This window comes from Sinocyclocheilus rhinocerous, unplaced genomic scaffold, assembly GCF_001515625.1.
Source record: "Sinocyclocheilus rhinocerous isolate Xijiao unplaced genomic scaffold, SAMN03320098_v1.1 scaffold7909, whole genome shotgun sequence".
Lineage (NCBI taxonomy): Eukaryota > Metazoa > Chordata > Actinopteri > Cypriniformes > Cyprinidae > Sinocyclocheilus > Sinocyclocheilus rhinocerous.
Genome location: NW_015665940.1, coordinates 55,251 through 76,886, shown reverse-complemented (window position 1 = coordinate 76,886; position 21,636 = coordinate 55,251). Strand labels below are relative to the sequence as shown.

The 21,636-nt window shown below is 43.9% G+C and overlaps 2 protein-coding genes and 1 long non-coding RNA gene across 4 annotated transcripts in view; all 3 read left to right on the top strand.

Moving 5' to 3' along the window:
* The first annotated feature begins 492 nt into the window (after positions 1–492).
* Positions 493–5,062, top strand: LOC107731688 (matrilin-2-like). The gene is made up of 8 exons (XM_016542836.1): positions 493–712; positions 985–1,105; positions 1,179–1,751; positions 1,972–2,091; positions 2,503–2,895; positions 3,150–3,308; positions 3,586–3,678; positions 4,906–5,062. The coding sequence occupies exons 2-8, from the start codon at positions 1,009–1,011 to the stop codon at positions 4,953–4,955; spliced, it is 1,485 nt and encodes a 494-aa protein (XP_016398322.1). The 5' UTR covers positions 493–712; positions 985–1,008; the 3' UTR covers positions 4,956–5,062.
* A 7,889-nt stretch (positions 5,063–12,951) lies between these two features.
* On the top strand, positions 12,952–18,872 carry LOC107731692 (skin secretory protein xP2-like). Of its 2 annotated transcripts, none has more exons than XM_016542840.1 (4): positions 12,952–13,220; positions 16,273–16,902; positions 16,954–17,304; positions 18,550–18,872. In XM_016542840.1, the coding sequence occupies exons 1-4, from the start codon at positions 13,046–13,048 to the stop codon at positions 18,597–18,599; spliced, it is 1,206 nt and encodes a 401-aa protein (XP_016398326.1). In that variant the 5' UTR covers positions 12,952–13,045; the 3' UTR covers positions 18,600–18,872. The 2 variants fall into 2 exon arrangements, with proteins under 2 accessions (XP_016398326.1, XP_016398327.1); XM_016542841.1 differs by having other exon boundaries at positions 12,954–13,220; positions 17,104–17,304.
* Positions 18,873–20,865: 1,993 nt separating this feature from the next.
* LOC107731689 (uncharacterized) overlaps positions 20,866–21,636 on the top strand; it is a 7,951-nt gene continuing 7,180 nt past the window's right edge. Inside the window, exon 1 of the long non-coding RNA XR_001638798.1 lies at positions 20,866–20,961. This is a non-coding gene — a long non-coding RNA (uncharacterized LOC107731689). The remainder of the gene's footprint in view (positions 20,962–21,636) is intronic.

Genomic DNA, 21,636 nt, shown 5'->3' with positions numbered 1-21,636 from the left:
TCATTTTACTGTAAGACGTAACCTGCTAAAGTCATCAGAGTTCAGGGATCCTTCAGAGGAATCACAGAAACAGCTGGTGTGCTGCGGCTGAACTCACTTCAGTCCTGAGTGCACGGCAGAAGATTGTTATAGCTTTATATAGCATTTAATGGAGCAGAATCAGCACTGAAGGTCTGTTTGGGTTCGATTAGATCTTAGCTGCAGTTCAGATCCTTCACTGGAGACAGTTTTCATCCAAAGCTCTTCAAACTATAAGCAGAAGAAGAATATCTTCTTTGAGAAAACCAAACACTTAATTATCTTGAGTTTACTAAGCAGTTTTAAATTGAATTCAGCAGTTTTAAATTTATTTTTTAAAATTGTTTCATATACGTGCATTGAAAATTTCATCTCCTGGTTGGACGGGCCACAATGACACTTTGAGTGTATGATAAATAATGAGGAGAATTAATCCAAACTGAAATGTCAGTACTGCATATATTAAAGGGTTTGCTTGAGCAACCAGTCACGCGGTTCAGACCAAAGAAACGGTGAAACTGTCAACAACAGAAATACTAAAGTAGTCCCAAGAAAAGTAGTTTCCCTTGAAGCAGAAAAGCTCAGAGGGAGGACGCGGGCGGATGAACGTCCTGCAGCAGAAAAACATCTGGATTCTGCTCTGCGTGTTTGTCTGCTTCACCTCTGTTCAACAGTCTCTGCTCTTTAAAAACAGGTACGTGTGCACTATTAAATGACTAGTAAACGTTACTATTTATCTATTTTACTCTGGAATGTTTGTTTATGAGCCTATCGTAATTTACGCTGATATACTTTTGTTTTATCTATCAAGCATTAGACATTGTGTCACTTTTACACATGCAGAACACGCAACATTCCCATATGTTGTTGTGAACAGACGGTACAGATTTTGAATCAAATGTCCCATTGTTATGTGCTTTTAACATGCATTATCATATTTGAAACTTTGATGTTGTGTGGCTCCAGCTGAAGGAATCTCTTCTCTCTGAAATGAAGAGCCCAGCTTTCATTCTGCTGCTCATCTGGAGCTGTGCTGTGTGTCCCAGCAAACCATCACCGCGAGACACGGCAGAACAGAACAGCACAGGTATTCAGATCACAGAGATACTGTGATTCAGTCTTTTTCACTGTATGAACGGCATGCTGTTGTGTTTATGCAGAGGGTTCTTGTGAAGGACGGCCACTGGATCTGGTGTTTGTGATCGACAGCTCTCGCAGTGTCCGGCCTGAAGACTATGAGCGGGTGAAGACCTTCATCAAGGACCTGCTGCTGTTCTTGAACGTGGCTCACAATCAGACGCGCGTGGGACTGGTGCAGTTTGGCAGCGTGGTGCAGAATGAGTTCTTCTTGAACAGCTACTTTGAGAAGCAGCTGATGTTGCGCGCTGTGGAGCGCATGGAGCACCTGGCGTCGGGGACCATGACGGGTTTAGCGCTGCAGTTCACGCGCGAGGAGGCATTTTCTGTGGCTCGCGGTGTGCGGCCCGGTCACATGCAGCTGCCTCGCGTCGCTGTGGTGGTGACCGACGGCCGGCCGCAGGACTCTGTGGAGGGGGAAGCGGATCGAGCGCGGCGGGCCGGGATAGAGATCTTCGCTGTGGGAGTCGGCCGTGTGGATCTGGTGACCCTGCAGGCCATCGGCAGCGAGCCGTACGCAGAACACGTGCATCTGGTGGACACTTTCAGCCAGATAGAAACACTGGTTTCTGTCTTCCACTCAAAGCTGTGTGCAGGTCAGTCTGCTGCCTTCACTTCCACTGTAAAAAGATGAAATACACCTCCACCTGCCCATGGGGCTCAGGCTCATACGCCATTATCATCCAGAAGACATATTGTATATATTATAATCCTGAAGACCTGGATTGTCTAGTTCAGATGTGTTTGAGCTGAAGTCTCCTGGTGTAGATGTTTAGGAAACTCGTACTGATGACATCTCTGCTCTGATCTCCTCAGGATCTGATCCGTGTGCATCAGGAACCCACGAGTGTGAACACGAGTGTGTAAACACAGACCACTCGTTCATGTGCCGCTGCAGGAAAGGTTTCACACTCGCTCCAGATGGTAAAGCATGTGGTAAGTGTTGGTTCTCTGCACTGCCGTGTTCTGAGTGTCTGGAAGCGGTGCATTCGTGACCAGAGCTCTTCAGCTCTCGGAATACACGACGGACACCTGATGAGCACATGTGCTTTTAGTTTACAGCATTATTTTGTCACTCAAAAAGAACTCATTAAAGTTCCTTGAACGCAGTATCACAGTCTGAGCAGCTCATTAAACTGAATCACACTGATATAACTCATTACTCTCGTTACAAATTATGAAGTGATTTGAATCATCACATTTTCAGTGAAAATAATTTTCTGGTGAATATAATTTGATATAGTTTGGCCACATTACTAAAAAGGGCTCCCATTGTTTTTACTTGCTTTACTTTTCTCTCTGTAAGACTATGTAAGTTTAATACATTTAAAATAATTGTTGTTGCAGGTCTGGACTGTAAACGTGGATCTGTGAATCTCATGTTCGTCATTAGTGGCTCCAGACATGTGGGCATTACTGGGTTTGATCTGCTGAAGCGGTTTGTGAGCAGAACGGTGAGCGCTCTGCCAGCCGGATCTCGGGTCGGGCTGCTCCAGTACTCCTCTAAAGTCCGCAGCGAGTTCACTTTGGGCCAGTACAGCAGCGCTAGCGAGCTCCAGCGGGCCGTCGCAGCCGTCCGCTATATGGGTCGCGGCTCCGTGATCAGCGCCGCCCTGCAATACCTGATCCAGAACAGCTTCAGGAACAGCAGCCGAACAGCTCAGAGGATCACCGTTGTGTTTACAGATGGACACTCGCAAGACAACGTGCTCAAATGGGCCAGCAAGGTCAAAGCTGATGGTACTAAACATATATCATTATTAGAGTCTCCCTGTAATGTATTGATAAAGGAAAACAAAAATACTGCGTTGCATTCACATATTAACATTTCTGATAGATGAGTTGTAGTGGACAGAGAAGGATGCACCTCATGCAGTCAGTTGATGAATGTTTGATCATAAAGCCATTCTAACATCTGACAAATGGAGAAATATCTCCAAATAACAAGACAGAGTCCAGTTCCGGCAAACTAGCTCAACTCTCTCTTTCTGTAGGCATTGCTCTATATGCAGTGGGTGTGGGAGAGACTGCAGAAGAAGAGCTGAAGTTTATAGCGTCAGAGCCGCAGCAGAAACATGCGTACTACGCAGAAGACTTCAGTCAAATGGAGCAGATCGCAGACAGACTGAAGACTCAGATTCACAGCTGTGAAGGTACTGCAGCATGTGTGTCAGTGATGCATGTTATCAGATCATAAACAGAAGCTTTAGAGTCTGTAGCTGCGTATACACCGCTGTTAAACATGAATAAACACGTGTTCAACTTCAGGAAAGAAGAATCGGCTATCAGAACAGTGTTTCTCCACAAGTGTTATGCTTCACCCACCAGAATGCTTTAGATAAATCAATATAGCAGTGTGCAGATATTTTCAATACACTGTAAATAGATACTTCACTGCACAAATAATACTGTGTGTTTTCTCTGTCTCAGATCAGCTGTCAGTGTCACATCAGTGTAAATGTGGGAAGATGATGCTGTTCCACAACATGAGCACTGAAGCTCTGTTGAGGGTTTCACAGCAATATATCCTTTATCCCAGACTCAAGCTTTACTCTTACACCAGTCCCTTTATTTATCTGCTCATCTGACACACTCAGTTCAGTTCATGGATCTCATGACGTTCAGAAAGACATTCAAACTGTGCAGCGCTGTGCTGAAATTAAACACAACACAGTACATTAGGGTTAGGTTTTTTGTGGCCATCTGGTGGTCAAAAGGTTAAATAGTAGTGAGTAATATCATGTAAGTAAAATATGTTTCTTCATGAACGTCTGAATAATTTTAAAGAAATAATCAGTTCAACACTGATAACATTATTTCATAGGCAAGGTTCACTGTGGGTTTCATTTATTAATTACCATATTGAAAAAACCCACCATGAGTAATTAAAGTAAAGAAGACGCTGAGGCTGGCACCTCTCAAACCAGATACTGAAGCAGTTTCATGGTAGTGATGGGACAAACTAACCTTTTCGAAGCGCTCGAAACACCACACGCTACTGACGCCTGCTGGTCAAGTGTGTACATGCAACAAAAACTCATGCCAGAACATGAAAAACAACTTTTACAAAACCAATGCAAATGCTTTCTTAACATTTTAAAATATTAAATGCAATTAAAATAATAAAGTGCCATTATATGTGAAGTGTCTGTAGCTATGTGTTTTTAATAATTATTGTTAATTTGCAGGGCTTGTTTTGTTTGTTTTATGGAAAGCAGGCCAGTAAGAGACTATTAACCACTATTCATCCTTATAATTACACAAATGTCTCATTAAAAATGTCTGCAAATTGCTAAAACTGATTTGAGTTAAGGTAAACGCTGGTTCAGTGGTTCACCACTGGGGGCGACTCTGTGAACGCGCACGGTTCAGAGATCACCCCCCCAACGGCAAACCATTGAAGTTTCAAAACGTTTAGAAACAGGTATGATGTAATGAAGCCTCATTTACTGAAATCATGCGACTTTGGCAGTTTGATACGCGCTCCGATACACTGTTTCTAAACAAATGATTCACAAAGGTTTCAAAGCGTCATGAATCAGTGTTCCAGAAGCGACCATCACTATTTCATGTTTCTCAGGCAAACAAAGCTTCAGGATCAAAGAGCAAATCAAGCTGCGATACAGTGCTTCAGTGTGAAATGTGTGGTTTATTTGACACAAGCGTCAGTGTCTAACATATCACTAATACATAAAACATACATGAACGCAAAAGATCCAGTGTTTACATCATTTCTTAACAGCACAACACTAGACACCGTGATGAAGAGGATTGAACTGTTGGAGAATGAACTGGTGTGAGATCAACGGTGGAGCGAAAACATCGAGATCTGTGTCTCACATCCTAATGACATTTATCCCAAATTATTGTACTGCATAGTTAACAGCATAATTCATGTTCTGTATGACTGTACATGTTTGAAGTAAAAAAAGACTGAAAACTGTAAAAGTTTAATTCATAGTGCATTAAAACTCCACAGAGCATCACCACTCGGATCCTGCAGATGTACTGAACTTGTAATGAGGACGTCTCTGGGGTCTTCTGGACCGTGAAACAGAGACATTAATTATCTGACGCTCGATGCTCGATGTGCTCCTGATGGCGTCATCCACCTGCATGGGGAAAGAACATGGTTTTATGCCTGCTTTACCATAGTAAATCCAGTAAACCTGTTGTTTTTTGTTATAACAGTGCTTCCCCCGACCTGGTGGTCAAAGACCCACAACACTGCAGTTATCTGAAACACCTGACTGGGTTCCGTCATCAGCTCCATGATCTGAACTGATCGTTAGATTAGAGGAGACAGTGTAAACTGGTGCTTCTGGAGCTGGAGTCTGCATGTTTAGAGGCAGGTGTGACCAGCGGTGCAGGTGAGAACAGATGAAGCACAGGCTGATCTGTGAGTCTCTACTGGTGTCCATCTAGCGAACATATAGCCCTGATCAGACCACTGACAGACCCGACAGGCGAGAAGGGTTCGCCACACAGCACTGACGAGAATAAATCAACTGCTTTCTGTCGCTCTTCACTTACGAGCCTGATCCTGATCCTGATCCTGATCAGACAGACGGAGGGGAATCTCAGCAGAAGCCTTCGTGCTGCGTCTCTGTGAGAAAGCAGAACAAAAGTTATTTTTTTGAAAGTAAAAAATATTTACATAGACGACAAACCCTAAACCAGCAGCAGCACCAAAACCATCAGAGTAAAGAATACATTAATAATATGCAAGTAACCCATCCACATCTGCTGCTTCTGAAGATAAACAAAACAAATTCAGAGGGAAAACCCATGCTTTAAAACAACCAAACAGACAAACAAACAGGTCTACTGTCCGCCAGGCTTCAGCAGCTGAGCTCTTCTTCTGGATTCTGGGCTGTTGCTCCTCAGGAGCTTTACTGCCACCTTCTGCAGAACCAGAGCCCGGAGAACCAGCTCTCTGCAGAACCAGAGCCCGGAGAACCAGCTCTCTGCAGAACCAGAGGCCAGAGAACCAGCTCTCTGCAGAACCAGAGTAAGCGTTTTCAAACTGCTGGGTGTTTCTAAATCATGCAGTGAAAATGATGCCCTTTACAAAAGAACTACAGATCACTTGGCAATATATACAGTAGAGTTGATGCTATAATTGCTGCCCTGTACTGGACAGAAGAAAGTAATTATATCTTCAGATTCCAGTTCACCATTGATTTCAATTAACTCAATATCATCAAAGAATAGGCAGGATTGCATATATGAGATTCATTCAATTTTATTTAGACCGCAGAGAGTAAATGTGATGTGGATTCCAGCACACATGGCAATTAAAGGCAACGAGGTTGCAGATGCTTTAGCTAAGGAGGCATGTAAACTAGATGAGATTATGGAAATCCTATATAGTAAATCAGAAGCAAAAGTAGTAGTTAAGAATAGTATAATAAAGCAATGTCAATATAACTGGGATAGGGAAGTAACAGGTAGACATTACTATAGAATCCAGGAGAAAGTAGGAGGGTTTGTAAAGGAAATAAGAAAATAGAAAGTATAATTACACGATTGAGAATGGGACACACAGGGTTAAATAAAACATTACATCTAATAGGGAAACTGGCTGATGTGATCATTGTTAAGAGGAGGAATCAGAGGAACACACACTACATCACTGACAAAAGCACATCACAGAAAGAGAGATTTTAAAGAAAGAAATTAGGAAACAAAGTTCTATTGAAATTAGCATTAAAGATATACTTAATGGTCATAACAATTAAAGTTTATTAAATTATCTGACAATAACTGGCTTAATTAACAGAATTTAAAAGTGTTTTTGTTGTCATCTTTATTATTATTATTATTATCTGGGAGGTAGTTGACTCCAGTATAGTAGGTGGCGGTAATGCACCTTAACGTTGGATGCCGACCGCCATTAAAATAACAAAGAAGAAGAAGATGATGGCCCTGTCCCAAATGGCACCCTGAACCCTCACGCTCTTCTGCCTTGTCTTGTGCTACACACACTTGCGGTCGTGGCCACTTGAGAGCGCGTGCGAGCGACAGGAAGTAAGTGCGCAAGACTGTCGCAGGTCTTAAAACTGGAAGAGCGCAGTGCCCTTCACACACACTAAACCCACACTATCTCCAGTACTGCTCCGGAGCGCTATTCCAGGATTACTGTATCCCATCATGCATCATGTTCTGGAAATAAATAGGCTTGTTTGAGATGAGCAAAAACTACACAGAACCGATCACCGCGAGATGCATGCCGGTTAGAAAAGTGTCCGAGTTACGTCCGACTTGCTCTGATGTCATGCTGACGTGTGCCAAAAAACTCTCGCGACATGAGGCGGCTGTGTCGGATCGCCTCACTGCAGCCGCCTACGCTCACTGCAGCCGCCTGCTCTCACTGCAGCTGCCTGCCCTCACTGCAGCCGCCTGCTCTCACTGCAGCCGCCCGCCCTCACTGCAGCCGCCTGCTCTCACGCCGCCTGCTCTCACTGCCTGCCGCCTGCCACTCACTGCCGCCTGCTCTCACTGCAGCCGCCTGCCACTCACTGCAGCCACCTGCTCTCACTGCAGCCGCCTGCCCTCACTGCTCTCACTGCCTGCCGCCTGCCACTCACTGCCGCCTGCCCTCACTGCAGCCGCCTCACTGCATCCGCCTACGCTCACTGCAGCCGCCTGCCCTCACTGCAGCCGCCTGCCCTCACTGCAGTCGCCTGCCCTCACTGCTCTCACTGCAGGCGCCTCACTGCAGCCGCCTACGCTCACTGCAGCCGCCTGCTCTCACTGCAGCTGCCTGCCCTCACTGCAGCCGCCTGCTCTCACTGCAGCCACCTGCCCTCACTGCAGCCGCCTGCTCTCACTGCAGCCGCCTGCCCTCACTGCTCTCACTGCCTGCCGCCTGCCACTCACTGCCGCCTGCCCTCACTGCAGCCGCCTCACTGCATCCGCCTACGCTCACTGCAGCCACCTGCTCTCACTGCAGCCGCCTGCCCTCACTGCTCTCACTGCAGCCGCCTCACTGCAGCCGCCTACGCTCACTGCAGCCGCCTGCTCTCACTGCCTGCCGCCTGCCACTCACTGCCGCCTGCTCTCACTGCAGCCGCCTGCCACTCACTGCAGCCACCTGCTCTCACTGCAGCCGCCTGCCCTCACTGCAGCCGCCTGCCCTCACTGCAGTCGCCTGCCCTCACTGCTCTCACTGCAGCCGCCTCACTGCAGCCGCCTACGCTCACTGCAGCCGCCTGCTCTCACTGCCTGCCGCCTGCCACTCACTGCCGCCTGCTCTCACTGCAGCCGCCTGCCACTCACTGCAGCCACCTGCCCTCACTGCAGCCGCCTGCTCTCACTGCAGCCGCCTGCCCTCACTGCTCTCACTGCCTGCCGCCTGCCACTCACTGCCGCCTGCTCTCACTGCAGCCGCCTGCCACTCACTGCAGCCACCTGCCCTCACTGCAGCCGCCTGCTCTCACTGCAGCCGCCTGCCCTCACTGCAGCCGCCTGCTCTCACTGCAGCCACCTGCCCTCACTGCAGCCGCCTGCTCTCACTGCAGCCGCCTGCCCTCACTGCAGCCGCCGTGAACCCCTTTTGCCGGTCGCGCACATCCGCCATGTTTGTAGTCTATGCTTTGGGACACACTTATTCTAATCTCACATACTGTTTAGGATGGATAGTATGAACATTGAGACGCAGGGCAAGTCTGGGTATTTGGACAAGGCAGCTCTCACTGCAGCCGCCTGCCCTCACTGCAGTCGCCTGCCCTCACTGCTCTCACTGCAGCCGCCTCACTGCAGCCGCCTACGCTCACTGCAGCCGCCTACGCTCACTGCAGCCGCCTGCCCTCACTGCTCTCACTGCCTGCCGCCTGCCACTCACTGCCGCCTGCTCTCACTGCAGCCGCCTGCCCTCACTGCAGCCGCCTGCCCTCACTGCATTCAAATCTCACATACTGTTTAGGTTGGATAGTATGAACATTGAGACGCAGGGCAAGTCTGGGTATTTGGACAAGGCATTCCTCTGAGTCCGCACTTTCGTGACGTAATGCCGCTTTGACTGTCGGGTAGAAGTCTGCAGTGTGGGCTCGGCAGAAGTGCAGATCGAGGGCACCCTTCTGAACGCTATGGGACACCCTACGGTCTCGTGGACTTAACGGACACATGCACGCAAGACCGAAAGTGCACATGAAGTGTTCCATTTGGGACAGGGCCGATGATGCCCTTTACCTGACCCCACCCCTAAACTGTGATGTGAGCCAATCAGGTGACATGGTCGAGAACGCCTCTTTCACTGATCTGGTGACTCCCATTACTTTCCAGAGCAAGCAGGGGTGTATTCCAGAAAGGAGGTTCAACAAACTCTGAGTTAAAACTTGAGCTCTGAGTTGACTTACCCTGAGATGGGAAACTCTGAGTTTCAAACAAAACCCGCTTTCTGGAATACACCCCAGGTGACTTTCATGCTCAGTCAACACTAACAGGTGTAGTGTGTAAAACCAGGTATGTGGTGAATTAACATCAAAAACTGAAGGCTGCAGTAAAACCCCACAGGACTGTTCTATAGCAGAGGCACGACTCTCTGGAGGACTTCAGGTTTTACTTCCAACCCTCATCAGATACCTGCTTGTGATTTTCAAGCAGTCCTGAAGACTTGGATTACATTGTTCAGATGTATATCATTAGGGTTGAAACTAAACTTACTAAAAGTCCCTGTAAGAGCAGAGAGGAGAAACAAAAAAGTGAAAGAATATATCAAAACCCATTGTTTGTTTTGGTTTATTAGCTATTAATTGTCCATAGTTAATTGTAAATTAAAGTATACATTATATTTATGCTTATAGATGCTTTTATCTAAAGTGCAGGGATTGATTGTGAACGATCAGAATTTAACCAGAATCAGATTGATCTCAAAGTAAAAAAGGTGCTTAAGTCTGATTTTGTAGTGGCTGTGCTTTAAAATTAAATGATTATAATCTTAATTCAAGTGATGCAGGCTTTAGAAAGTCTGCCAGTAATCAGTGTTGAGTTCCACTGGAAGGTTAACCCTGCCTGCTTTACATGTTTCAAAATGATTAACAGTAGAAAATATTTCAGTTACATTACTTTAATAAAGTAATTGAAATAGTTACACTACTTATTACATTTTAAATAGGGTAACCTGTAAACTGTAACCTATTACATTTACAAAGTAACCTTCCCAGCACTGCCTAACAGTAACCGTCAGAACATTTTCTGGAAGTCAATGGTGAAAAAAGTGTCAAAGATTTTCTCCCAAAGTCTCCCAATTTTTCATGCCACAGCAAAAATCTATCGTTGTATAACATCCCCATGAACTCCTGATGGCCATATATTGGTCACACTGTAGTTAAGCAGTTATAAAACAAAAAAGATTTATGTTTTTTTTTTTTTTTTCAAACTTATTCAAAATATTTTTGTATATATTTACACAAACATGATGTAAAATTCACATTAAAGAAGATCTGCATATTTATTTATATATTTATTCATTAAGCAGAAGATTACTGCTACCTAGTTGAAAACAAACACTTATAAAATGAACATGACATGACATTACCACTATGACCAGTAGATGGCTGCAGAGGATCACTGATTCATGTATTCACTTGCCGTTTCCACTCCCTTATGTATAGTTAATCAAAGGGTGAGCGATTTATGTAGTTACTTGATAATAATATTTTGAGCTCATTTAAAATTCTAAACAACAAAATCAAAATATAAACAAAGAAGGTTTTTTGTTGATTTATAAACTTTTATTAAAGAAATGTGTAAAATGTTGCTCATCAGAATCATGGGTTCGATCGAAAAATGTAGGCCTGTATGTTAAATGCAGTGCAGTTTTCTCTGGATAAAAGTAGCCTATGTAAACGTAAGAGCCCTTGAGCAGATCAGATAAGACCAAATGAATGAATGAATGAATGAATAGTAGGCTAATAATAATAATAATAATAATAATAATAATAATAATAATAATAATAATAATAATAATAATAATAATAATGATGATGATAATAACCAAAAAAAAAATGAATGTGTTATTTTCTTTCCTTTAAGTAAGTGTGCATTAAACGATTCAAAGGTTATCAGAATTAAAAGTTAAATCTGTCATTTCAGCTTTTTGAAGTATGAATAGAGCTGCGCCATTACAGCTTGTACCTGTAAATAAATCAATAAATCCTGCAGCAGCCTCAGAGGAGACAAGCAGGATTAAAAAACCTTCTTTGTTTATATTTTGATTATTTATAAACTTTTATTAAAGAAATGTGTAAAATGTTGCTCATCAGAATCATGGGTTCGATCGAAAAATGTAGGCCTGTATGTTAAATGCAGTGCAGTTTTCTCTGGATAAAAGTAGCCTATGTAGAGCACTTGAGCAGATAAGACCAAATGAATGAATGAATAGTAGGCTAATAATTATAATAATAATGATGATGATAATAACAAAAAAAAAAATGAATGTGTTATTTTCACACATTTCACACACATTAAGGTTATCAGAATCAAAAGTTAAATCTGTCATTGCAGCTTTTTGAAGTATGAATTTTGTTTGGAAGGATGAAATGATAGTAGGCTACATTTTCGTCAGTTATTTTATCAGTTATTAAATCAGATACATAGAAGCACAGTAAAATTACATTTATCTGAATGCATTTGTGAGAGAGCGATTACGTGTAAATTAGTCCTGCCTGTCTGTGCAACGTCTCTACTAATAGTGAAGCTGTGGATTTTGATTACTTCAAAACACAGAGAAATTTTCGCTATAACTTTTCTGTTTCTAAGCATTTTTATTGACAAATCACAGGGCAGCGTTGACAATATTTTTTGTTTCTGTGTGTGAGTGATCCGTTATGTGTCTGTACATGTGTGCGTGCAGTACAATCCTTGTAGGCAGAACTAGTTTAGAACGGCTATAGTTATGGCATTAATTGTGCTAGTGATTGAGCGGTAGTGGAGCACTCTGAGAGCGAGCGAAAACCAGAATTCTCCGACTTTCAAAAGATCCCCGCTTCAGTTAAAATCACGCTGCTCCGCTCTCAGTGCACTTCGATCCCATACGCTGCTGTGGGGTGGCAAAGCTCATTTTAAGGGTGGAAGTTGCCACCCCGTGCCACCCTTGTGGACACGCCACTGATTGTGTTCAGCTATGTTTCCATCCACCTATTTTTATGCACATTTTGGAATATCGCATAAAAAACGCTGGATGGAAACGTCAAGATGGGCATAAATTCTAAAAATGCGCATAAAAAACTTATGCGCACATTAGTAGGATACACTTTTTATCCAATAAGAAAAAATGCGCATGAAACACATTTACCGAATAAATTCCTCCATGCGCATCGACAGTCATGTGAGTTTGCGCTGAGACGGAATAACCTGATCTCGTTCACAGCGTCTATATGTTGTTCTGAAAAGCCTGAGCAAAGTCTGTCAAAGTATTTCTGTATAATTACTGTCTCACACGACTGTGTTCCCAAAACAGCTGGAAACCGTGTGTGTTGTGTGTCTGCTCGCTTTGAGGCGCTAGTCATTTATCATATATGAGAATTATTATATTCAGTGGCTTCTCCTAGTTTTCTCAGTGATATTTAGTGCCAGTTTACCAGGAAGTGATGATTTTGTTCTCTTTGACTCGTTGGATGGAAACAGTGCTTTATTCGCAAATGTTTTATGCGATATTCCAGTTTTGCGCATAAGTTAAATTCGAATCTTTGGATGGAAACATAGTGTGTAGGTTTCCTTGGAATTTACAGCCTTATGTCGAACTACACTAAAATTCCCTTATGAGGCTCTATATGCTTCCAGATTGCCGCTAATCAGCTGCTGTAGTTTCTAATATGCATGTGTTTCAGGTGATTATTCAGATGTGGGCACGAACAGCGCATGCGCGTCTGTTTGACAGGAACACATGCGGCATATTCAGCGCTTAGAGCTGAAGAGAGGAGCAACTCCAGGAGGTTTTGCGTGCACACAGAGCTGGAGTGGTTTGGTCAGCATGGGCTGCTCATCGTCCAGCACACAGACGCTCGCGCAGGAGAACCCACCGCGCGTCAAAGCGGAGGAGGCGAGCGGAGAAACTCTGCGTAAGTCATTTCAGAAACATCGCTATTAAACTAAAGCAGTTTGGTAAAAGCTTGGCCTGATGATATTACCAAACCCGTGCATGAATTACTGACAGTGCCAAAAACAAAATAATCATTTTTTATTAATCCTAACACATTTAGTCAGAGATGACATCTTTTCATTAATATTTATGGGCGATCTTTAATTATTGCAACTGATATCCTGCATGTGCAAGGTTATGTTTGTGTCTGTCCAGCTGTTGTGAGTGAGTTTGTGCTGTGGGGTCCCTGAACAGATGATGGATATGAGGACAGACAGCTCAAACCCGGGTTAGGACACATGCAGCCCCAGGCTCTGATCTGACCAGTCCGCTGTGTTTCCAGATCACTCACATCGGTGCTTCCATTCAGCTCAGAGAGACTCGCTCGTGAGATGTAGTGCTTGCTGTACACTTTATCTGAACACTGTCTGCATCATGATGGCATTTCCAGCGGTTTACCGCATGTTTCTATGGGCTGTTTTCTCGTTTCTCTCATAGGTTTGTGTCGTTGTGCAAAATTCACACTCTATAAAAATTGACACAAAGTCTCACACGGAGGAATACTGTCCATTCATTTGAGAAAACAGCTGAGACGATCACAGAATTCATTTCACATGTTCTGAGAGTAAACCTCCACACCAGATCCAGCTCTGGGTTTCAGGAGCAGCACAACTCAGAAAACTCCAGCGTGATGCAAACACACACCTCAGGCTCTGACACTGAAGATGGACGGTGTGTGTGTGTGTGTGTGTGTGTGTGTGAGAGAGAGAGAGAGATCCTCATGTTTGAGTTCAGGAACACTGCTTGGCTCGTGATTAGATGTATGGTTTTGGAGGAGAGGGTTTGGGTTTAGTGTAGGCATTAAGCAAGACAAGAAGGTTCATTTAGCATGGATTAAAATGCATCATGAGGGAAAACAAGAATGAAGAGCATCAAATAATACAGCACCTGTTGAGAGAGATTTGATGGACTAGCGATGAACGCAGTCGGACTGATGATGTTGAATGCTGCATGTTTTTGTGTTTGAGCGTCTCCGGAGGCTCTGCTGCTGATGATAAAGTCTCCACACGGACAGAGAGGGGCATATTGTTGAGTGTGAGTCTGTTCACTGTTTGCTCTGGAGGCTGTTTCTCCTCCGCGCCGCTGACCATCAGGAAATTACTTTTTCATCGCAGCATTTGAGGAAATGAGCTCTGAGTCTGAACAGAGCAAAACCTCCAGGCGTGTGTGCAGGAGTGTGCTTTGTGAGTGTGTGTGTGTGTGTAATTTGACACGCATTGTTCCATCAGTCTCCACACGGACAGAGAGGGGCATATTGTTGAGTGTGAGTCTGTTCACTGTTTGCTCTGGAGGCTGTTTCTCCTCCGCGCCGCTGACCATCAGGAAATTACTTTTTCATCGCAGCATTTGAGGAAATGAGCTCTGAGTCTGAACAGAGCAAAACCTCCAGGCGTGTGTGCAGGAGTGTGTGTGTGAGTGTGTGTGTGTAATTTGACACGCATTGTTCCATCACACACACACACACAATATAAAACCCGGTTTATAAACTGAATGACTGAAATTGCTTGAGTTTTTGTAGATGGAGATGGTTTCCTCATGCAGCTTTCAGTTCTCACACAGCTGAGTGGAGAATGATTGCATGGACTGGACTCTGCAGGAGGATCTTCTCTCTCTGTCAGCCTAGAATCAGTCTGCCTCAGATCGCTGGTTCTGGCTCAGTGCCGAGTTTCAAACCTGATCCACCAGTCTAGAATCAAAATCTCAATATCGCTCTGTAATATAATGATTTATTGGAAATGATTTGCGTTTCCAGAGTTAGGAATGGCGTTCTGGTATTCAGTATGCAAATAAGACGGTGATGTCATCGCTGTTGGTTAGATTGTGAATGCTGTTATAAGTGTGACTTTCAAACTCCACGTTTATAAAAGATTATAAAAAAACAAATAGAAAGCACATACCTAAGAAGTAATTTTGTCCTGAAATGACCTGAATGAAATATGTGTGATGTACATGAAGCATTTAAAGTGTGAAGAAGAATAGGAAACAGTAGATGCTCAGTATGCTGCTATGTTTCTGCTGGTTTCCATGAGAGCATCTTCCCTGATGCTTCATTAGTGTTTGTGGAAAGATAAATATTAACCATTTCAGTGAGGCAGGAATGTGTGTTTTTAATTATTTACTCATTGCTATAGTACGTGTTTCTGAGTTCAGCTAAAGCGCTACCGATCATTAAACATGTCAGCACTTGCTGATTTGTGTGTGTGAGTGTGTCTGTGTCTCTCTCTCTGTGTGTGTGTGTGTGTGTGTGTCTGTGTCTCTCTCTGTGTGTGTCTGTGTGAGTGTGAGTGTGTGTGTGTGTGTGTCTGTGTCTCTCTCTGTGTGTGTCTGTGTGAGTGTGAGTGTGTGTGTGTGTGAGTGTGAGTGAGTGAGTGTGTGTGTGTGTGTGTCTGTGTCTCTCTCTGTGTGTGTCTGTGTGAGTGTGAGTGTGTGTGTGTGTGAGTGTGAGTGAGTGAGTGTGTGTGTGTGTGTGTGTGTGTGAGTGTGTGTGTGTTGTGTGTGTGTGTGTGTGTAGATGGTGAATTACACACAGCTGCACTTCTGCTTGACATAAACTCATGTCGTGACCAGAATGCTAAAAAATCCTCCAATCAAACTGAAACATTTTTCAAGGGAAAAAAAATATCTGGGATGTGCTTAGCATTTTGCTGTACAGACTACAAACAATGGATTTAACTCTGATATGATTTTTGCTGCCTGTATGAAGAAAAGCACGTCTATAGTTACTCAGGGGTTTGATGAAAAAATGAATAATTTGGTTAAGAAGCATCTTCAGCTTATGGCCTGAGCTTATTTCTTTTAAGATACTGCTTTAGGCACAATTTACAGAGTAGGTCAAGGAGACGGAGAACTCTTTAGCTTATTTATGTTGAGAAACCAAAATAAATAATTTATTCTGATGACAGACAGTTATGTTTGCATGTGTAATGCATGTAAATAAACTTTATTTCCTCTCTGCTTGTGTTTTTTGCCAGTCTCTCGTAATGGGCTTGTAGCAGAAGACAGCGAGACCGTCTCGGATCAGATGCAGCTGCCAGTTCAAAGCACTCTGCCGGATGAGCTGGGTCCCGGACCGGACGAGACGGTGGAGGCCTCAGAAGCAGAGCAGACAGCGGTCAGCGCTAGTGATGCTCCTCTAGAGGAGAGAGATGCAGCTGATGTTCCCGCTGCTTCAGAACCCACTGACTCCACGCCTGCAGAACCCTCTCTAGCTGTGGAACCTGCGTCAGATCTCACCAGCACTCCAGAACCCAAGCCAGCTGAGCTAACAGCAGCTCCAGAGGCCCCATCAGACACGAGCTCGGAGCCCACACTGGAGCAAGCAGACACAGCTCCTGAAGCTCAAGAACCAGGTCCAGTGGAGCGAAGCCCTGCTCCAGAACTCACTGTGTCTGAGCCTATCCCGAGTGCAGAACCAGCTCCTGCTGAGGAATCGACTGTGTCTCCAGAACCAGCTGCAGTGGAACCAAGCCCAGCTCTAGAATCAGCTCCGGCTCCAGAACCCTCGGCTGAGGAACCAAGTTCAGCTCCAGAACCAGCTGCAGTGGAACCGAGCCCAGCTCCAGAATCAGCTCTGGCTCCAGAACCCTCGGCTGAGGAACCGAGTGTGTCTCCAGAACCAGCTGCAGTGGAACCGAGCCCAGCTCCAGAATCAGCTCCGGCTCCAGAACCCTCGGCTGAGGAACCGAGTTCAGCTCCAGAACCCTCAGCTGAGGAACCGAGTTCAGCTCCAGAACCAGCTGCAGTGGAACCGAGCCCAGCTCCAGAATCAGCTCTGGCTCCAGAACCCTCGGCTGAGGAACCAAGTTCAGCTCCAGAACCCTCGGCTGAGGAACCGACTGTGTCTCCAGAACCAGCTGCAGTGGAACCGAGCCCAGCTCCAGAATCAGCTCCGGCTCCAGAGCCCACGGTTGAGGAACCAAGCCCAGCTCCAGAACCCTCGGCGGAGGCAGCAGCGATCACACAGTCTGCAGAGGAGAACGCGACCTGCGCAGACGCTCCAGAGGGTAACGCATGGGAACATGGGCAGATCAGCTCTAGAAATCCAGAAATGAGCACTGATTACATCTGCAGCAACAACAATCTCGGTTTTAAATGATGTTTCTGATCACTTTAGATCAAAGCCTCAGATTACAGGATGCTTGAGCAGTAAAATAAAGCTCTGGTCACTACACATACTGTAGTAAGGCAGTGCATAACCAGTGCTGGGTAACAGAACAGAGATTGTTGAGTAGAGTTCACTGCAGTCTAGACAAAGACAAAGTCTAGACACAGAACATGTCACCGTTTTCTTCACATCTGCACTGTGCACAACAGCCTCTTGCTGACGCTTCGTCGCTCTTTGTGTCGTGCCAAAAGCCAGAATAATCTTGTGCTCTGTTGCCTCAGATTATGTCAGATGAGCGCTTCGCATGTCCTGCGATGACGGCAGCGGTTCGTGACACACGGCGCTGGGCCATGCCACAGTACTGCTTAATACAAGCTGTAATGATAATCAGTATTGATACTTCTATTCTGATACAACCATTTATTTAAAATATGAGCAAATGAACGAATGTGCAGGCATGTGTGAGAGTGAGACTCTGAATTCAATGTGCTTTTCTCAGATTTATTCAGCATCAGCATTTTAACGCTCGCACACATCCTGACAAACACGACATGTAGGACAACTAACCTAGTGCAGCTAAAGCTCTCAGACCAAGCGTCTCTGTGAAACACCAGGTATGGTCAGTGTAGCAGGTTTATTTACAGAGATGGACGGGCGAATGTCACCGACTTCTTAAAGATCTTACTGAAGATCTGAAGATTATTGACCATTCAGAACACATGTAGTGTCCCAGAGATGCAGTATGGTGCATATTTATATTCCAGTTTATGAGAATATAATATAAAATAAAGGCAAACAAGTATAAAACAGCAAAGCATGCCATGATCTGAATGGTTTCTGCAGCTCATGTGCTGATGAATCCACAGACGAATGCTGTGCTGTTCACAGACAGCAGGGGTCAGAGGTCAAACCCTCAAACTACACTGCAGCCAATGATTTCTGCTAAAAATATCTGGAGATGAATGAGAAAATACATCTCTTGTGTGAATCATGAGCATATGTAAAGTCATTAATATGGTATAGAAGCGGTTTTCTTATTACAGAAGGGAGTTTTGTGGCTCTCATTTGTATATCATGATACTGTTTTGTTTGAATGAAATAAACACAAGCTTTCATGATAACCTTTGTTTTTGTTTTTCCGTAGTCGGTGAAGATGGAGCTGATCTGCTGAAATCCACAGAACCTGAAGATTGATGTCAGTGTGACGCTGTGAGACATGCCTTTTATCTCAGAGACGTGAGGGTTTGTACATAAATGAGTGTTTCTAAGTAGCGTTAGCATCATTAGCATTGTTGTTAAAAGCCACAGAAATGCCTCTGAGAGCGCGGGTCCCGTGGGTGTCCGGCCGAGCGTGGGACGAAATCACAGCATCATGTCCTCATCTCCAACTGAGTCAAACACAACAGCAATATTAACTCACCTGAACAAACATGAGCCAAAGCTCTAATAACTGTGAATCAACCAAATTATGCTTAGTAATGTGTCTTTTAATGAGACAGAAGGGCTTCGTCTCATGTATTTAGTGCATGTTGCTCCTCAGACTGCAGATGCAAAGCAGTTTGACTCTTTACTGTCATTAATCAAAGACAGACAGGCAAACGGTAGTATATTAATCAGTAGTGTATGTTGTTGGGTTATTTTAGTACAGTTTGTGGTGATTCCAGAGCACTAATAAACCTCATCTGATGATCTGTGACACTGGAAGGAAAGCAGTTACTCAGCGAATCAACTCAGTGTGAAGACATGAAAGTTCAGCTCTTTGTAAAAAACAAACCAAGCTTTTAATGAACTGACATGATCTCTGCACATCTCCTGTATGTCTTTTTTACATTTATATGTGCACAGAATAGATACAGTTACCGTTACTAATAAAATAATTTTGTAGTGATTTCTCTTTTATAATCAGCGTGTGGTTGTCTGGGGTCTTAAATACTGGAGAACATTGCAGCTGATCTCACAGTAAAACCAGTGAGAGCCACACAGAACTTAGTCGACTACATACACACATACACACACTCCTAGAGGCAATGTAGTTTCTGCAGTTCATCCGTGCTGCATGTGTTTGGATTTTAAAGGAATCTGCTGCATCTGGAGGAAACAACTAAATTATAATGCTGGCAAATCCCAATAGGCCTAGAATTAAAATACATAGTAAAGAATTAAAATAGTAGGTAAATATTTAATTATAGTAAGTTATTACATACATTTACACTTCTGCTCATTAAACTGTAACTAGAGGGGAAAATGCTCAGATATAGTGCGATATATTGCAGACTCAGTCCATCACGCACAAATGCTTGCATATAAGTTAAAAAACAAATAAGTATAATTATTATAATAGCCTCTTGATTATTAAGAATGGCTGTCTTAATTAAAAAAGAGAAACGCTGTAATGACATAGCCTTCTGCTGGAGGTTTTCATAGTGTAAGATGCATTTCTCAAGTCCAGCAAAGATTTCAAAGAAACTGCTGTAAAATTCCTCTATACCTTAATTTGTCTCTCATATTAAGTGTTTATTTTTATTCATTTTGCATAATGTATATGATTTCAACAACCGATTAGTGATTAGTTAGTGCGTTCTGAAGAACTACATTTCCCATCATCCTTTAAACCGGAAATCAGCGCAGGTTGAGCACGTGTGCTGTCAGCGAGAGCGTGAGCCGCAGGAAACTTTCGCACAAAGTGTTGAGAGCAAATTAAACCGACCAGCTTCATTTAACCGATTAACTGAGTTTCGAGGCGAGTGTTGTTTCGTTGGATCGATCAGGGAGCAGAATGAAATAGAAGCAAACATCTGCGGTGAAATCACTGTCACGACAAAAACATCACGGGTCTATAGGCAGAAGACAGTAGTGATGGGAAACTGAGGCTTCATGAAATTGTGCCGGAAAACGGTTCATTCCTCGAAGCTTTTAACACAGTGTGCATTAGCGACATCTGCTGGTCGGACTTTGTTTTCTCCACCATTTCTGACAAATCATCGCGGAGCATAGGACGGTTTGAAAAAGCATGTGACCAAAAGCTTCGGAAGTCTGTGACATTCAAGAGTGGAATCAATCTGGGATCAATACAATATCTAATCTGATATAATCTCATCTAAATTAATTTGTGCCAATGAGACCACAACTCGTGTCATGTATAGCTTGGTCAACGGATGCACATATCGATCAATAATATAAAATACACAAACGTGATCATAATTAATAACTGACGTGGGTTGCTGAAAAAAAATATTTTGTATAACGTTACCCTTATGTTGTGTTCGGGATCTCTGAGACCCCAGTTATAAACATGATTAAATGTCCTACTGACAGCCCTCAAAGTGACTGAATAATGCTTTTATGCATCAGGTGGGACCGTGAAGCGCCAGTTTTTTCAGACCAGCTGTCCCGATCTTCTGATACTGCATGAGGTTCGAGCTTCAAACGTCATCAGTCACGTGGTGTTGTCATTTCGATACAAGCATCAGCAGTGTGTGATACAATAGTGCTTTGAAAACTGCGTCGGAGCCTCGGTATCATCCGTCCCATCACTAGAAAACAGCAACGATTTAAGGTAAACAGTATGATTTCACTCCCAGTTCCTCATTTCATTTGTGGTCATGTTAATAGATGTTAATGACAGGTTTACCTTTTTTTACCTTTTTGAATGAAGTCTGATTTTACTACATTCATGTTGTGTGAAGATTGTGACGACAGCACTCTTTATACTTGACACTGATTTAAATCAAACCTTTATCCAAAGTGACTGTAAAATAAGGAAGAATACAGTATTAGCATACAGTACACTAGCACACAGTACACTAGCACACAGTACACTAGCACACAGTACACTAGCATACAGTACGCTAGCACACTAGCACACAGTACACTAGCACACAGTACACTAGCACACAGTACACTAATACTGCACTAGCACACAGTACACTAGCACACAGTACACTAGCACACAGTACACTAGCACACAGTACACTAGCATACAGTACACTAGCATACAATACACTAGCACACAGTACACTAGCACACAGTACACTAGCACACAGTACGCTAGCACACTAGCACACAGTACACTAGCACACAGTACACTAGCAGAGGGGTTTTCAACCTGTGGGGCACCCAGGGGGGCGCCAGCACCTGTCAAGGGGGGCGCGAGCATCAGTTAATTCAGAGACATTCTCTTGAGAATTTATGAATATGAGTTAACAAATCTTTAGCCATCCACTAGGGGGCA